This window comes from Pelecanus crispus, chromosome 3 (assembly GCF_030463565.1).
Source record: "Pelecanus crispus isolate bPelCri1 chromosome 3, bPelCri1.pri, whole genome shotgun sequence".
Taxonomy (NCBI): domain Eukaryota; kingdom Metazoa; phylum Chordata; class Aves; order Pelecaniformes; family Pelecanidae; genus Pelecanus; species Pelecanus crispus.
Window position 1 is genome coordinate 63,456,233 of NC_134645.1, and position 15,549 is coordinate 63,471,781.

General features: G+C 39.9%; 1 protein-coding gene across 2 annotated transcripts in view; it reads left to right on the plus strand.

The window, feature by feature from the left end:
• Positions 1 to 15,549, plus strand: part of TULP4 (TUB like protein 4) — a 124,022-nt gene that overhangs the window by 82,968 nt on the left and 25,505 nt on the right. For both annotated transcript variants that reach the window (XM_075707395.1, XM_075707397.1), the window contains exons 4-6: positions 4,672 to 4,852; positions 7,411 to 7,545; positions 12,513 to 12,679. In XM_075707395.1, the coding sequence (XP_075563510.1) occupies positions 4,672 to 4,852; positions 7,411 to 7,545; positions 12,513 to 12,679 (483 nt within the window). The remainder of the gene's footprint in view (positions 1 to 4,671; positions 4,853 to 7,410; positions 7,546 to 12,512; positions 12,680 to 15,549) is intronic.

A 15,549-nucleotide genomic window follows, 5' to 3' on the forward strand; every position in this document is an offset into this window, starting at 1 on the left:
GGTTCTTTCAAAAATCCTGGGCCAACAGGAGCAAAGCAGATGTTCCTTTTCCAATCTCCTAGCATCACGATACTGGAATCTCTCACTTTAAAAGTGCTATCCTGAAGTAATCTCCAGTAGCTGCAGCAAGTCCAGCTTCTAATACTTCAATTTGAGCTTTAATCAAAAGCTCGGTTGTTGCCCTGATACAGAATGACAGCCCATGTTCCAAAAACGTAGTGATGAGATTTCCTGGGAGTTTTATTTAATGAGCAACATTAGAAACCTTCAGTGTTGCTACTAAATGTCATGAAGGGGGCGTCTTATTTTATCAATATCTTTCTGCAACAGTATTGACTATTCATTTTGTACAATGAAAATAATAATTCTTTCGTTTGCCCCTCATATATACATCAAGTCATTGAATACATTATTGCTGGAAATGGCTTATCCTCGGTTATTATAAAAGTCAAAGTGACTGTAGTTCTGGAAAGCTGCTTTGACAATGAGGACAGGCTAGGAGGTAGGAATGGACAGTAGGTAGGTTCCCTGCAGATGTAAGTCAGCAGAGCTTCATTGACTTAATGAAATTGTTACAATTTATGGACTTTTCTCAACTACTGCATATAATCAGATGTGGTGAGACGGTGGGATCTCTCCCTTTCCTACTGGGCTCAATGTATTCAAATTAACATAAAGCTTGAACGCTCTTACTGTTGATGAGTTCAATTTGCATACATTAAACCAAATTAAATAGCAACAAAATATAGTTTATGCAAAAATAACATCACTGTTAGTAAACTATAGTTCTCTTACAAGTGAGCCTCCTGAGCTGGACCTTCAGTGAGCCAGGTCTGTGGTTGCTCCATTTTAGCTCTGTTGATCTCGGTGCTGCCAAACCATTTTCTGCTAGTACTGTATCTAGTCCAGACACGTTACAGCATCACAACAGATCTTACGGGAATAGCGACAGTTCAGCACAACAGATCCACGTGTAGCAAAATCACTGAACAAGTTCAAGTTGTTCCCCTTGGACTGAATTTTTTAGCTTCTTGGCTGTTCTAGTATTCAATTCTTCATGAAAAAATAACTTCAGAGCAGAATACCCCATCTTTTGCTTACCACATGTCTTAGGAATTGGTACATTTCGGACTGAAAATTGAAGACTCTCTGAAATCTTGGGTGTTTAAAGGGATTGCAATCTTGAATGATAATTTCATGGATAGTAGTTTAAAAACTGATGAAAAACCTTTTTATTTACCAAAACTAGCTTGTGAAACTCATTGCAAGTTACCACAGAGGCTAAGAGGTCAGCACATTTCAGAGAAGGGTGTTTTTCAGGTATTCGGATGTGTTATAATAGTAGGAATCACCTCAAGCTTGGGTTTTATGGAGAGCCCAGACACTTGTGTTTCAGGGCTGAACCCAACTTCCATCTCTTGGTACACTTAGAAGACTGTGTGTGAATTATCCCAGTGCTGTTTGTCAGAGTTTTCCCTTCAAAGCATGCAGCATCAGGGCACCATTGGAGACTGCTCTGCATTTGTATGACCTTTAATCAGCTTCACTGTAGTGCAGGAGTCATTACGTTTGATATGTTTTGTGAAGAAATAATGTATTTATGTTGTGTAACTGACTCACACTCTGAATGTATTGGGTGATTTTAGGTATTATCAGATTATGCATAATTCTACAAATACTATTCTACAAGTAGTAATGCATGTAAAAACAGTTGAAATAATGAACAGCATGAAAGGAAAGGAGATGAGACAAGAAGAGTAGAACAAGGGGCCAAAGAACCACTTCAAAATAAGTACTTGGGATTTTTTTTTAATTACTATTATTGTCATTTAGCTTTTGTATTCAAGGGTTAACAAACCACAATAACTTGTTCATTACCTTTTTCCAACATTCCCACAAATGTCCTAGATCTGCAAATACCTGAAAAATACGAATTTAGGCAGCTAAAATACAGTCTTTACATTTCTCCATTGGATCCTTCAGAAAACGTACCCTGTGGCTCAACCTTTTTTCTGAAGGTCAGGAGAGTTTTATTCATCTGACATAAGTAGCTTGAGTGTGGCATTCATAACTTGAGTAATGTTATGGATGATAACAACATTAGACATTTTTATAGCTTCAGCAGGAGTTCAGCCAGCAGGACTATCAGCCTGATAAATGCTTTCATCTTAAAGGTTGTATTGCTACAATAACGCCAAAACTTAAAGCTGCTTCTTGAAACCTATAGCCTGGCTAAAGAGATGAAGAGTGCCCTCTGACATTTCTAGGTTGCTAAAGAGCTCTCTCAGGTTCCAGTGCAAGAATTAAGATGCCCACATGCAGCTGTTCTGAATTGGAAATTACTGTTGGACTTCGTAATTTTAAATGAATCAGGGGCAGTGCTACTCAAAAGAATTAGCTTTAGATTGAGATGAGAATGAACTCTGGCTGATGAGTCCCAACTCTTTGTTCATACCCAATTATAAAGTGTTTCTACAGGATTTTAGGAGGCAGAACTCTTATACTGCTATTTTCAGAAACAACAGAGAGTTTCACTTCCTCTGTGTGGGTATTTTGCAGTTATAAAACTCCTAGGAGACCAGTAAAAAACTTACCTATAGAGTAGGCTGAAAGTGGTGTAAGAAGCTAGCAATGACAACCAGTAGGATTTTGGCTTTGTAGAAGTTTGTTTTGTAGAGATCTGAAAGAGAGTGGTTATGTTCTGAACGTAGATAGTGAGAGTGGCTGTGCAGTGATTATGCATGTAAAAACAGTTGAAATAATGAACAGTGTGAAAGGAGATGGGTTGATACAAGCGGAAGAAGAGTAGAATAAAGGACCACAAGGGAAGGGAGTGTGAGATGAGCAAAGGTTGAGTTGTTGCTTTTATATCTAAGAATAGTAATCTGAAGCCTGTAGCAAACTTTAGCTGCTGTTTTAACCCAGCAGCTGTTTAACACAAAAATATTTGTAACGTGTAATGATTACAGTTCAGGCAGCCAGGTACTGTTTTTTCATTGCTTCTGATCATGTGAAACAACTCCACTGATTTTCTTAAGATTTTAATGACTTCACTGGAGTTCCTCTGTTAAACTGCTATTCTAGTTTACAACCTTCTGTGTTTCCCGATCATCACCTTGATCGTAGAAAAAATTTCAGTACATCTTATTTTTGACTGAGACCTTTGAAGCTATGCTTCCTTTCTGAAACTTTCAAAAGTGCAACCATGACAATCGCTTCCTAGGTGAGTACTATTGTGTAAGTCTGATATAATACACAGTTTGAATGCTGCAAGTCTGGCATGACATCTCAGAAGGAAGATAGAAAGGGAGACCTCTGAGAGCAGAGGTCAACAAGGGTGATTGGAGGCTTTGAACAAAACTGTACAGGTAGATCCTAAGTAGGCTATGTTTCTTCAGCTTGGAAAAGAGATGACTAAGGGATTAAATGATAAAGGTCTATAAAACTGTGACCAACATTGAGAATGTAAGTAGGGAGCAATTATTCTATACTTCTTTTAATGTTAAGAGGTAAAGGTTACCAAGTGAAATTATCCATTATCAACGAAGAGGCAGTATTTTTTGCTGGAAGCTACATGAGTGTGCAGGGGAGGTGCCTGTTTAGTGTATCCTGTTCCCTTACTCTTCCCCAAACACTTGACCACTGTTAGAGATAAGATACAAGGCTAGATGAGTTTTTGATCTGGGCATATAATTGTTAGAATCTTAAATTTAGATGCACCAATAATAGGTGGTAGACTGAAGGGCAAGTATAAGATTTGCCCTTCCTTTTAGCTTCATGTTTAATGCTGGCTAGTTTTCAAGTTGATGAGTGCCTTTAAACTTGCTTTAAAATGTATTTGCCTCATATGGAATTACGTGATAGCAGCAGCACCCTTGGCCAATGCATTTATTGTTTTGTGAGCTTACTAATCCTTATTTCCTGATGTTTTTCTAAAATTCATCAAATATGCAGGATCTTAACTTGCTTAAAGCCTCAAGGCAGAAAATGTGTATAAAAAAGAAATTGTAGGTTCCAGTCAGTCTGACTTCAGTCAGCATGCATTGGCTATGGAGTAGTTTAGGGACACAAAAAAAACTTGTGTTATCCATTTTGTATTTGAAATGGTGGGTAGAAGCTCTTCATCTCTTCCTGAATGTGTAACATACTGCCTTCCTTTTGGGCTATAATAATCTACTTCCAGTTGAGTGATCATATTGCTTTCTGCCTCTGTTTTTGGAAGACATTCTCCCACCTTCTCTCAGCTCATCAACTGAATAATCTGTCCTCCTCTATTCAGCTTTGTTTCTCACAAGCTATTTGAAATCTCTGCTAAGACCTCATTTTTGTCACCTGTGCCTTTTGATACTGTTATGACTGATGCGTACCTCGGTTTCTGCCACTGATTTTAGAAGTTTCTATGTAATCCAAGAATACCGCAGAATCTGTGGTAGCCCTTCTGCCAGCTCACACTGGTGGTAGTAATGGCCAAGTTCAGGTCATACCTCATGCTTCAACTTCATTCTTTATATACATCTTTGGTTGTGGTGTCCTATTGTGGCACCATTTCACATCCCTGACTGCTTTGCTTTCAATTAGTTTCCAGTGTAGCTTGCTAATTACAAGATGCATTTGAAGGAGGGTCCAGTGGCTGACATTTGGTGGGACTGAGGGCTGTTCTGTTATTTTCAGGTACTGTTTGGCACTGCTGATGGACAGGTTATCGTCATGGACTGCCATGGCCGAATGCTGGCCCACGTGCTCCTTCATGAGTCAGATGGCATCCTCAGCATGTCCTGGAACTACCCCAGCTTCCTGGTGGAGGACAGCAGTGAGAGCGACACGGACTCTGACGACTATTCCCCACCGCAAGGTAGCGTTGTGTGCATGTCCTTCTGTTGCAGGTTTGCAGGCGCTCATGAAGATATCTCAAACGCCAGGGGTGGTCGTGCTGTACTGAAACAGTAGGATGGCTGTGTTTTCAAGCTGGTAGAGGCCAAAAGATGGTGCATTCCTGTGGAGGTAGCGTGAAGGATGGAGCAGAGGGCTGGTATGAGGGAGTGGGTTCATCCCCAGCTCTGCCACCAGCCTTGCTGCATGGCTCGCTGCAGGTCATACCTTATCTGGGCTGCTCTGCCTCTGTTTGCACAAATGAGAAACACAAAGCTCAAAGTTTTTAGTGAGGGTGAGTGAAAAACACTAGATAGGGGCATATCGGGTTTCACTGATAAGCAGATGTGAGATATTGCAGTGGTCCATATGTATGGAGGTAGTCAGAGGGCAGTCGCAAAAGGAAATGCATTGTTATATAGATTCATGTGAAAAGACCACCAGGATTAGACATAGCGGAAAGTACTACATCTTTAATTTTAAAGAAATCCTATGAAGCAGAGATAATGCTTATCATTATACTCCCATCCTTGGTAGTCCTGACATAAAAAGCTCAATAAATTCCATAAAAGATTGGAAATGAAAATATTTCTTGTGATTACATAGGGTAGAAGAAGGGTAACTGGAGCTGTCTGGAGTTACTAATTCCCATGCTTCAGAGCACATTGCCAGTTTGAGGGTCAGGAAGAAATCCTTCCCTCACCTTAAGTATAAATATAACTCATTGGGCGAAATGTTTTGGTTTTAAACTCTTTGGAAATCATCAGTAGCAAAGACCTAGGAGGCCTAGTTATCCATCCATGCATAGTCTGGGATAGGATGTGGTCATTGCTCCTTTCACCCCCATCCTTCTTACTCAAGCAATGCTAATACTTCTTTTTGTTAATGCTGTTGATTAGTCTATAAGATGTAGGTAAGGTGTTTCTGTATTCCAGTGCCTAAAGTTTGAACTAAATTAAGGACTAATATAACAGTGATTGTACAATGAAAAATTTAAACACATAATAGCTAGAAATAATTCTGAATGTGCATCTCAGATCTGAACCACTGAATTGAGGACTCTTGCAGTTTTAGCTCTAATTTGGACTCATTTCCAGAATCACGTATATATGTCAATATAATAAGCGTATGTGTTTAAAAGAATAATGACAGAAGACAATGTGATCATCTAGTAAAATGTTAGCATCTTTTAAGCTGAGTTTTGTTCTGGTTTTCATCCCTCATTTTTGTTACTGAGTGAGATTTCTTGCCTTAAAAGAAAAGAAACAAACTTCAAATTTCCTAGCAAACTTCTAAAGCAAGACAAGGAACAATATTAAATTGTTTTTTCATTGCTTTTTTAAAATACTGAGGTTCCAGTTGGAGGATGGTGAAGATTCAGAGTACACAGATGAGAACTTAAATGATCCAAATGTGCTAGCTTTTTCTGAGTCAATCAGGGGTGGGTGGACTCGTTACAAGCCTACAAGCCTATTTTAATGATTACCCAAACATGATGTGTTTTCTTTAAAGCAGATGCAGCATAAACTTCTCAAAAGTGACAAACCTTTGAATCACACAGATGTGTAGGAAGGACTGGAAGTTTGATGGGTTTTTCTTATCAAATTATATACACACAGAGATGCTAATTACTAGACCTCTTTCTCCAAAGTGCTTTTTGATCATCTTTTTTACAAGTTCAGGAAGCAATACCACTCTTAACTGGCTGTGCCATTTTTGTTGACTGAAAAGATGCTGGTTGGGCCTTGAGAGGCACTTCATCAGGGGCCAGCAGCATCTGTTGGAACTTGTAAATGGAAAGAGTTAAACAGCAAATGCTACAGATGATAATATTGGTCATTAAGTAATTGAACAAGGGAATTTCAGTGAATACTGAAAAACAAGCCTGGAGGAGCAGAGACTTTGCAAAAATATTTTTTAAAGCTAAGTGTTCCACTTCGGCTCATCTCTACCTTTGAGAGTATTGGATCCTGTTATGCAGCATGACAGGTACCTTTTCACACTGCTGCCTAACTGTTAACATTTAGAATACAGTAATTTGTGAAAGGTCAGTATATTCTCTTAGAAGTTCTTGTAATGTCTCTATGTGACTTCAGAAGGAGCCCCCCAGCACTTGTCCAAGCAGAAAGTGTATCTAACAAATAGCTTTTAATGTGATTATATTGCTTATTACACTGGTTTTGAACTTGGGCCCCAAAGAAGCCTTCCAAAGCATTGGTTTTCAATTTGTGGACACTTCAGGGAGTTGACGACAGAGAAAGATTGAAAACCACCACTGTGTAGTATATGCATAAATAGCTTTGGATATACTGCAGCAAAAATTCACAAAGTAAAAACGTTGGGGTTTCACAAAAGCAGACAAACTAACTAGCTAAACCTGCTGTGCTTCTGCCCATAGACATTGCAGAAATAAGCAGGTGAAGTTTGAGGCTTGGAACCACTGCTGATGGCGGTAGGCTGAAGTACAGTGTGTATTTCAGCCTGGATGTAATTACTTCTGGTTGCTTGCTTTTTGCTCACTCCAGAGCCTTGTTTTTGCAGATGGACCAGCTGCGTATCCAGTCCCGGTGCAGAACACCAAGCCACTACTTACTGTCAGCTTCACATCGGGAGACATCAGTTTAATGAACAACTATGACGACTTGTCTCCTACTATCATCCGCTCAGGGTTGAAAGGTACAAAAGGAAGCCATTTCACCCCCTTCCTATGCTCTGTTTTTCTTGTATATTTAGGTTGTAGTGTAGGTTATGTTTTTGCCATTGTCTCTCCTAACCCAGGAGCACCCGGCCACCGTTATTGCCATTTCCAGCGGTGACACCTGCTGGTGGAAGAGCAGCACTTGGCTGATACAGTTCCTGTGTTTGAAAAAATGGTTACATTTTTGAGATCGTGGTTTTATGGCAGTTTTGTAGAGCAATTGATGTGTTTGCTATTTTTCAGCTGAATGTGCTAATATGTTTATGCTTCTTTGTGTGAATGCCTCTGCTACGTAACACTTCCTTTGTATGTTTAATTCACAAGGTCTCCTCCCATGCTTTTGGTAACCAGGTATGAATTGCAATGCTGCTTTGACTCCCACAGATTTGGAAAACTTGCTAGAATTATTAATTATCAAGAGGCAAGTTATTCTGAGAGAAGGAAAATTCCACTAATTAATTACTATACATCTTGCTAAGTGATGAGCGCAGATGTTTGTACTATCACTATTCCATGTAAAATCTTTAATTCACATTGAAGTTTTTACTGTTCTTACCTATCAAAAAAGTGCCTTACTTTGCCGGCACTCTCAGTACAAGTTACGGTGCTTTGCCTGCAGAGACGTTCTAATTCACTATGGCACATAAGCACATACTTACATATAGGTTCCATTTGATTCTTTTTCATCTCCACCGGTAAATCAGCTTTATATTAGATTTAAAAAAAAAAAAAAATTAAGCCGTTGGAGCAGACTTTTAGCTGGTTTGTAACAGCAGGATATTTGTGGTGAAAAGTTGCCCTAACACCAGCCCAGTAGTTTTGGGGTGATCCACTATGTAGGATCCACTAGCCTTAGGAGGTAAAAAAATCACCTTTGAGGTTTCTTTTCCACTCCTGTGTCCATCTGTGCCAACACAAGAAGCACATGGCTGGCAAAATGTAGCATCATGAGGCAACCCTATGGTCCAGAAAACTTCTTCAGCTGAAAGGATGCCTAAAGTCCAGGAAACCGGAGCCAATTTAGAGAAGCTCTTGTAATATCCACTACCGAGTCTGCCTAGAATCTCTACAGTATTATAGTAACGAGGGTAGGGAGCAGTCTTGAGTTGTCATCTAGTCTAGCTTTCAGCTGGAAACAGTAGGAGGAACAAACCCTGTCTTATTCTCTGTTTAGACGTGCAGAGCTCTGTCTTGCTGAGGATGTCTGTCCTGTTTCTCTTTCCCCATTGACTTTCACTAATGGAAGAAAGATCCTTTAATTACGTCACCCTTCTCTAGCAAAATATTTATGTGCAAGCTAGAGTAGAAATGTTCTTATGAATTGTGAACTGGGCTCCATCTTTTTCATCAGTAGACAAAGAATGTGCAACATCTTGCTGGATTGGGAGCGTGTGTGAGAGAAAGGTGATTGGGATATCACTGTTGTTTTGAAGCATTGTACAGTGGAAAGTATTTTACATATAGTTTTATATAGATGTACACATTTTCTGTATCTTCTTACCAAGATTTTTCTCAAGTGATTGTAATTTTACTGGTGTTTATCACATGCAAGAATGTATGAAACCGCCCAGCTCATGGTCTCCATCTTCTCCAGCCACTTTGTATTCTGCTGAGAGTGGATGGTCTTCAGTACTGTGTGTGAGTCTTAATTCATGTGTTTCTGTTTAAAATCTGTAAGTATTGCTTTGTGGTCTCTGCAGCGGATGGCCTGGTCTTTATGGGCTGCTGTAGGCTACTCAATGTATTTTTAAAGCAGGCAACTATAAAACTATTTCAAGCATTACCAATATATTTTTCCTGTTCTAGTAGCTTTGCATAGCTGTCATTTTACTGGGAGTATTTGTATTAAATTGATGCAGAAAAATATTTGCTGTTGGATGAGAATTTGTTTACCCAAACACAAGTTCTTCTTTTCATCCAGCTTGAACACTCCTGGAAATTTTATCAGTTCTAGTGGAAGTCCTGAACTGTTCAGTTGTATCCTTTTTTTATGCTTTTTAACTCAGTGATTCTCAGTACACTGCAACCTGCAGAGCTGCTGAACTGCATCTACTAGTTGTACTAATTAGCTACAAGTATTACCTGCAGAGCTGTTGCACATTTAGAGTGCTATCTATTCAAGGTTTGCTGATATACATGCCTGTAGTGGCTGGCAAGTAGTTTTGAGGGATGGCTCTGATCCACTGATTAACTTGCAGACCGTTAGTATAGATGAAACCTTCATCTGATTTCTAATCTCTGTGCTTGCGCTGAGACCTAGTTATCAGTTGAGCTATTTTACACCAAGGTTCAATAATCATTGAAGACCCCGTTGGCAGTGCAAGCGTGCTGTAGAGCCACTCTGTCCCAGGAGGATGCTGCAGCCCACGTCCATCCCTTTGCTGCCTTTGCAGCAGCCTAATTCTAGGTGTTTAGAGAGAGAGAGAGAGAGAGAGAAAAAACTGCTGGACACGGTAATCACTCCTCTTCCTCTTGGTATGGGGATCGGCTGAAAGTTTTACCTGAGGACATGTATTCAAAGGAGACTGTTTTTTTCACTTTGGTACTTGTGTAGTTAATCCAGTTACCAAAAGTGGAGTTGATCAGCTTGTCTCATTGGTTTCTAACCTGCCTATCATTATACTCTCTGAGAAAGATTAATAAATCCCATTGCAAATTACTTAGAGGGCTGAGGACTAAGAGGAAAAAAGAGGCATACAGTGCCTAGCTGTGGAAAAAATCACAGAATCGTAGAATGGTTTGGGTTGGAAGGGATCATCTAGTTCCAACTCCCTTGCCATGGGCAGGGACACCTTCCACTAGACCAGGTTGCTCAAAGCCCCATCCAGCCTGGCCTTGAACACTTTTAGGGATGAGGCATCCACAGCTTCTCTGGGCAACCTGTTCCAGTGCTTCATCACCCTCACAGTGAAGAATTTCTTCTTTATATCTAATATAAATCTACCCTCTGTCAGTTTAAAGACATTACCCTTTGTCCTATCGCTACATGCCCTTGTAAAAAGTCCCTCTCCAGCTTTCTTGTAGGCCTCTTCAGATACTGGAAGGCTGCTATAAGGTCTCCCCAGAGACTTCTCTTCTCCAGGCTAAACAACCCCAACTCTCTCAGCCTGGCCTCATAGGAGAGGTGCTCCACCCCTCTGATCATCTTTGTGGCCCTCCTCTGGACTCAATCCAACAGGTCCATGTCCTTCGTATGTTGGGGGCCCCGGTGCTGGATGCAGTACTCCAGGTGGGGTCTTACCAGAGCAGAGCAGAGGGGCAGAATCACCTCCCTTGACCTGCTGGCCACGCTTCTTCTGATGCAGTCCAGGATATGGTTGGCTTTCTGGGCTGCAAGCACACATTGCCAGGTCATGTTTAGCTTCTCATCAACCAACGCCCCCAAGTCCTTCTCCGCAGGGCTGCTTTCAATCCATTCTCTGCCCAGCCTGTATTTGTGCTTGGGATTGCCCCAACCCACATGCAGGACCTTGCACTTGGCCTTGTTGAACTTCATGAGGTTTGCACAGGCCCACCTGTCAGGCCTGTCAAGGTACCTCTGGACAGCATCCCTTCCCTCCAGCATGTCGACTGCACCACACAGCTTGGTGTTGTCAGCAAACTTGCTAAGGGTGCGCTCAATCCCAGCATCCATGTTGCCAACAAAGATGTTAAACAGCGCTGGTCCCAATACCAACACCTGAGGGTTGTATTATTATTATAAAAATTGTATTATAAAAATTATCTTGGGGAACATGCATCTTGCCTCTGATATGTACAGAAGCATAATTCCCATGAGAAATATCAGAAGGTTGAAATAATACAAAACCATTTTAAACTGCACATGAAAGTCCCTGAAAATGACAAGTTGACAACTTGAAACAATTTTGAGATCCCTCCTGCCAACTCTCATTTCTCTCCTGCTTCTTCATTTGAAGACAGCTTCTCGCCCACAAATGTCTTCAAAAGGTTCTTGGCAGATTGAGCATCCCAGAGCACAAAAGTTTTGTCTTTACCTTCACTTTGTCTCAGCACAAAATAGCTGCCTTTCACCTCCCATATAAGAGTAAAAAGGTTTAAAGACTGGCTCAGTATTCCTTGCACATGCAAATCTGCCTCCGAATCACAAGCAGAAACACAAAATACTGGTTTAGTGCTCTTGCTGAAGTGTGACAAAGAGCTGGAGGGTATAAGGATTTGAAATTAGCATCCCCAAATTAAGCTGTGGGTGTTCCTCATCATGAGGTGCCTGTAGGAGAAGTAACTCATATGTATATTCATATCCATGTATATGAGAGACTAAGCAATTCCTGTGTGCTTCTGGCAATCTCCTGCTAGACATGAGTAGATTTTCACAAGTCATGTGTCAAAAGAAAACATATGACATGGAGGCCATCTGTATTTATGGACAAAAATCCAAAAATCTTTCTAGTTTGGTGTTAAACTAAAATATAACTCTAGTTTGAGTGGTACTAAAAGTTATATTCACAGCCGGTGAGAACATGAGGCATTGCCAAATATGCTGCCATTTTGCCCTGTAGGCCATTCCAGACAAATACTCTTTACTGCTTTCCTTGTCAGTGATGTTATTTATCTGCATATTAACTTAATTCCAGTTATTTACCCCAAAGATGTGGGTAGGATCTTCCACATCAGTTTTACCATCTCTAATAAATTCTTGTACTTAGGGAGCAACCACTGGTTACATTCAAGACTTACCACAGAGAAAGAAAAATGATTGGTTTTACACTTTTTTTGCAATTTACAAAACAGAAAGAGAGAGTCATTCTCAGAAGTGCATATGCAGCAGATTTGCTACTATTTCGATGAAAGGATTTAGGTTTCTAAGTACTTAAGTAACCTTTGAGAGCATGATTTAGCTGTTCAAGTCATGTTGTAGCATCTGGAAATGCTGTTCCTACTGATTCTAATCAGTGATTATTGCAAACTGTCTTTGCAATTTCAGATGTGGTGGTACAGTGGTGTACACAAGGGGACCTACTTGCAGTAGCAGGCATGGAGAAGCAAAGCCAGCTAGTTGACCTCGGCAATGGTTCCCTGTTGAAAAGCGCACTTGTCAAGTTCTACAATGTGCGTGGGGAACATATTTACACTCTGGAGACACCTGTGCAGGTAGGAGGTATTTTTTAAGTCAGTTCTCAGTGCTTTGCTGACATGCTTTTCCCACATCAGTTCTTTGGTATAGACCTGCAGTGTGAAAAGGTTTACAAAACGTCCTGAACACGTTCTAAAATATGATATAGATAAAAATGCACTATAAAAAAATTACTGTTTGCATTAAGGTAGACATCCAAGAGTGCATCTGTTTCGAAGAATGACTATTCTAGGTATTGTGCAAATATATAATGAGAAACAGTCTGTTTCCCAAAACCATTGGGCTACGAACAGACAAGATAGAAAAAGGAAATTCTCTTGTTTTACGGCTAAGCGACTGAGGAGAAAAAAACTGGATAACTTGCTTGACATTGTAGTAGAGCCAAGAACTGGACAAAAATATTCCAAGTCCAATGTCATAACAAGATTATTCTCTCTTTGTTATTGCTGTAATTTTCTCATGTACAATCAGTGGATCTGATGCAATATTTTACTTTTTACGCCATCAGATGAAGAAGGATGAATCAGAAAGTCTTGTTTCTGTTTCCACCTTCTGTAGAGACTTTCACTGTAGCCTCGGTCGTGTTACTTGACAAGTAAATGTCAACACGTGGTCTGTGTGCTGCTTAGGAGCAGAACATGCTTCATAGGTGTTCACTGATATTTCAGAACCCAGCTGAATGTCACTCTACAGTTTATTTCATTTTCTGCAGAATAGGGATGACTCTGTTCTGATTTCTGACTATACTAATGAAAATTACTTGATTTATAATAGCTTTGAAATCTAAAAGTGAAGGAAAATGCTACAGATATATTTAGTTAGTTATGTTTAATGATGATACCGTTTATTATCATTTCTTTTTCAGTACCCTGATCTGGGATGGATACAAAAGGATGATGTAGTAAACCAGCTGCTAAGCTTTTGTGTTTGCTTATATTTAGCATTAACCTGTGCTTATTAACGTTAGCAGTCTAATTTAGATAGAATTCTTTAGTTTTGTAATGTATAAAATAATGTTCTCTAAAGCCAACCTAAATATGTACAGTGATGTCTAATGCTGATTTAGGTATCTAAAGGACTTACCCATACATACAGCTTCATTGTCTTAAACATAGCCCTTCCAGCTAAGTAGCACAGCCCTTTCCTCTTTGGATCGATTCTGGAGAAAACGTATTTATACCCATGTTGCTTATTCCCAGACCAGGTAAAAACCAACCCCTGTTACTTCAGTACCAGAATACCGTATGTCCATGTTAGATGTTGAACCAGTGTAACACTCTGGTGTCGAGTCGTGAAATCAGGCTGTGGTTTGAGCAGTGGAACTGATGGGGTCAGGTTGCCTTAAGGTGTGCGTGTGTGCCAGATCATCTCTTACTGCTCTGTCCCTAACTTTGTTCCAAATCGCCTCAAACGCCTTCATTTCCTCTAGTTCTCCCTATATCCCACCAACTTTTTTTCACCTTTTCAGCTCTTCTTTCTCCTCTACTTAATCAGCTGGGAGAAAGCGCGTATTGTGGCTGACATGAGGGCTAATTATTCTGCCATTATATGAGTACATAGGACAACTGACAGGTCATACAGAACAGGTAACTGCCAAGTTCATACTGACGTATTTCTCATAGTGACAATATTAACATGAGGCTCTCTGCTCTTTCCAGCTGCTAATTTTCACTGAAATTGCAGCATTTTAACATCATGGAGATTTCTTCCCCCTTTGTCAACTTCAGATGAAAAGCCAACAGCTTCAGAAGTTGTAAGCCAGGTTGGAAGTGAAGGATGGGGGGGTGGCAACCACCAATTAATAACGCAATCATGGAGTCTAATTTCCGTAGGAAACCAGGGTAAAAATAACATTCAAACTGATGTATTTATATTTATTAAAAAACTGTGTGCTTAAACCTGCCTAAAATTAGAGCCACTCCTCTTCTTTCATTAGTTAGTGTTTATTCTCTTTATTTAGTGCATTTAAATTCCCGTTTACTCAGCTGCAGGAGGAAGTGAGGGGGTCTTTCAGAAGGACACCTGTATCTGCTCATGTGGACTTAATGCTTCTATGTATTTGAATGCTGGTCTAACAGTATTACCAGCTAAGTGACAGGTATGCTAGAACATTGCTAAGTATTTGGTTTACTAACAAAACCAGATTAAAAAAACCCTGTTGCAAAAAAAATTGCTAGTAACTTTTGTTATTCTGTGTCTCTGCTCCAAAGATGTATATGTAAAGATGACAGAGTGAGTCAGTGGTCCCAGTAATTTGTCTGATGACAGATTCATCAGAGTAAATGAATTTGTTTTCTGTACCATGACAGTCAGCCTTGTAATGGGATTTTATACAATTCATCACTGGTTATTGAAGAAAAGAAAAGAATTTCCTCATTTCGAACTCTTCTGCTAAAACTGTTTCTTGTGAAGCAAGCAAATGTGTGACTGGAAAAGCACATTTATTCTAAATGGGCGTTGTTCTGAATATAAAGGTCAAAAAAGGTAAAGCAACAACGAACATAGAAAATAGAGGGTTACAGGTGCAAAACTGATTTTCCATGTGGTCCTCTCTCCCAATTCTTTGATAAAGCAGACATCTGAAAATTTTATCAGTAAAATATACTGATCTGTTTTTGTTTCTGCTCTTTGTCTGTCCTGTCTTTGGTAGGATATTCAGGAAACAAGAGATTTTATCATTTATAACAAAACTCAGTCTAAAACTGATGTAGGATTTATACGCAACTTGGCTGGAATGTTACCTAACATAAAGTCACTGCAAACCCCAAGGTAGAACAGATTTGGGTACTGCAGGTTACTCATCTTGATGATGACTGTTGACATGGATCCCTTCAAGGTGCCACCTTCTCCTCCAGCTTTAGTATGGTTTTGGCATCCTCCATCTCAT